Raw genomic sequence first — 2,667 nt, 5'->3', positions numbered from 1 at the left:
AGCGTGACGATGCGCCGGCTCCGCCCCGCCGCCTGCCCGCACGGGGCCCCTCCTTCACACTAGGTCCGTCTTTTGCCCCAGACCACCAGGCAGCATCCACCTGGTCCCCCCGCTTGTCACAAGCCCAGCAGAGAAACAACAGCAGGGGCAAGGCCCCACCCAGAGAGGGTGGCATAGGGCCCGGCCGCACGCTTCTGCCACGAGCGTCACCGGCACCCCAGAAGAGCCATCCCTGAGCACAGGGGCGCCGCTCCGGGCTGCACTAGGCCTCACGAACCCGGTTCCGTTCACACATGAGCGCCCAGAGACGAGGGCGGACATGGGGCTGGATGCCACCTGGCCAAGCCCCATGGGGCGGCAAGGGTCGTGTGCCCCTCTGGAAGGCCCACACACAGCACCCTGCTGGTCCCAGGACAAGGACAGACACCGGAGCCCAGGGTGGCCTGGGACCCGGGGCGGTGGGGGGGAGCGGGGAACACAGGCGCTGTCCCCTATGACCGGGAGAGGCGTCCCAGCCTCACTGCACCAGCGCAGGTGCAAACTGAAAACGCGCGTGGTGACCGGGGACGGGCACATGAAGTCGGTGCGAGTGAGACTTTGCTCGCAGCAGCCGCCCCGTGGCGCTGGTCTGCCTAGAGGACCGAGTGCTGCCGGAGACAATGCCGGGCACCGCCCTGTCCCCACGCTGGCCCAGCACAGGCACCTCCTTGACTTCAACCTCCCAGGACAGGATATGAGGCAGCAAACGTGAGCCAGGTGCCAGCCCGGCCCACTTCTCTACAGGCTGTGTCGCCACGAGCAGCGAGAAGGGGCCGAGGCTGCCCCTGAAAGACAGGGACACCACCGAGAGGAGGGGGGGGGGCTGCAGGGAGACAGACCGGAGACTCGGGCTCTGACAGTCAGGGGAACCTATCCAGCCAGTGGCCCAGGCAGAGGAACCTTGTTCTAGGGGAGGACGGGGGACTCGGGCCCAGGGGAGGGCAGAGAATTGGCACCTGGCAGTCCCTCTGGTCCTGGATGTTTGCTACAGGTGGCAGGAAGAAGCTATTTCCTTGGTCTGACCGAACTAGGAGCCCCGTGCTCCCAGGGCTAGGGGCCGAGGGTGGGGTGCAGACCGGGGTCAGCGCTGTAGCATCAGCAATGGGGGCTGAGCCAACACGCTCTGCTACAGGGAGGGGGCGAGGCAGGCAGTGCCCACGACCGCAGCAGCGAACGGAAGACGGCACGTCTGCCAAGGTTCACCTGCGAGCAGGACCCTTCCTGCAACTCGGCCTCCTCTGGGGGACGGGGCGCGGCCTGGCAGAGCAGACCAGGGCAAGGTGACAGGGGCATGCAGCCTGCGAGGCAGGAAGCGGGGCTTTCCCGGTCGCATCGCAGGAGCCTGGTGAGCGGAGTCCCGACCTCGTGCCGTGGGGCGGAGGGCGTCCCGTGCCGGCCCCCTGGAGCCCGGGCCCCCGGCGGCGTGGGGCGGGCGGCGCCCTCACCTTGTTGGCCTGGATCAGGTGGAAGTTCTTCCCGTGCACGCGGAAGCCGTGCTCGAAGTGCCTGCGCTCCTCCTCGCTCCAAGCGCAGAGCCCGTCTGCAAGCAGGGAGGGGGGGCGTCAGCACTGCCCAGAACGGGCGGCTGCCGAGGGTGCGTCAGGCAGGGCGGGCGCTCACCTCGGATGACCTTCACGTTGAACCGCAGCCTCCGCAGGGCCTCCTCCGCATTGAAGCTGCACTTCACCAGCTCGTACAGTGCCTGCGGGAGCGAGAGCCTCTTCCCACCTGCTCACCCCTGGGCACCAGCCGTGTTCCCACCACCATCGGGCGGGGACATAAGGTGTTCACACCACCCCCAGGCGGGGACGGTGGGGGCCTTCGTCCGCCCAGCACCCTGCCTACCTGCTCACTGTCTTTCACCGTCTCCCCCGCCGGGAGCTGCGAGCCGGGCATCTCATGCCACCGCCGCGTGACCGCGCGGTACAGGAACTCCTCCACCTCCCTCTCCGGGAGGACATTGGGGTCCCAGAGCAGCTGGTCTTCGTTCTCGTACACTGTGCAGCGGGGGGACCAGGGTCAGCTGGGGCCCGTGGTCCACACCTGGCCAGGAGAGCACAGGGCCCCCCGCCAAGCCTCTGCCAGGCTGGCTGGCACAGCTCCAGAGGACGGGTACTGATGGGAGTGTGTGGTCTGTGGCCCAGGCCCACCCCTCTGCACCTGTCCAGGCCAGGTCAGGATGACCGCCAAGGGCGGGAAGCTGTGGGAGTCGGCCAGGCGCTTCCCAGCCAGGAAACACAGGGCGGCCTCCTGCAGGAGGTCTTCTGAGCGAGGCCTCTGGGAGGGAGGCTGTGACGGGTGCAGGGAGGCTGCAGAGTCCCGAGGGACCAGTGTGAAGAGGCGACTTGATGACGACAGTGAGACCTGGGCCCCGGGGTGTCGCTTAGGCCACAACCACTCCGCTCACGGCACCGCGCGCCACGAAGCCGTGTGCTCTGCGCGGCGGAGGCGAGTCCCTGTGCACCACGGAGACAGAATGTCGACTTCGCCTGAAACCCGCTTGTGGGGGAGCCCCAGCTGGGAGGGGGAATGCGACCAGGAAGAGGCAGAGGGGAGAGCTCAGGGAAGCCCCAGTGCCAGCACCTCTTAGCTGTCCGGAGAAGAGTCACGGGGACCAGAAACGACCAC

At 68.0% G+C, this 2,667-nt stretch overlaps 1 protein-coding gene across 1 annotated transcript in view; it reads right to left on the bottom strand.

Annotated features, from left to right (window-relative positions):
* Positions 1 to 2,667, bottom strand: part of MIER2 (MIER family member 2) — a 25,626-nt gene that overhangs the window by 8,181 nt on the left and 14,778 nt on the right. The window contains exons 9-11 of the mRNA XM_011375247.2: positions 1,885 to 2,036; positions 1,660 to 1,741; positions 1,485 to 1,579 (exon numbers count right to left, since the gene is read on the bottom strand). Of these exons, the coding sequence (XP_011373549.1) occupies positions 1,485 to 1,579; positions 1,660 to 1,741; positions 1,885 to 2,036 (329 nt within the window). The remainder of the gene's footprint in view (positions 1 to 1,484; positions 1,580 to 1,659; positions 1,742 to 1,884; positions 2,037 to 2,667) is intronic.

Source organism: Pteropus vampyrus, unplaced genomic scaffold (genome assembly GCF_000151845.1).
Source record: "Pteropus vampyrus isolate Shadow unplaced genomic scaffold, Pvam_2.0 Scaffold267, whole genome shotgun sequence".
NCBI lineage: Eukaryota > Metazoa > Chordata > Mammalia > Chiroptera > Pteropodidae > Pteropus > Pteropus vampyrus.
The sequence above is the reverse complement of the archived record's forward strand: the minus strand, read 5'-3'. Positions and strand labels throughout refer to the sequence as shown.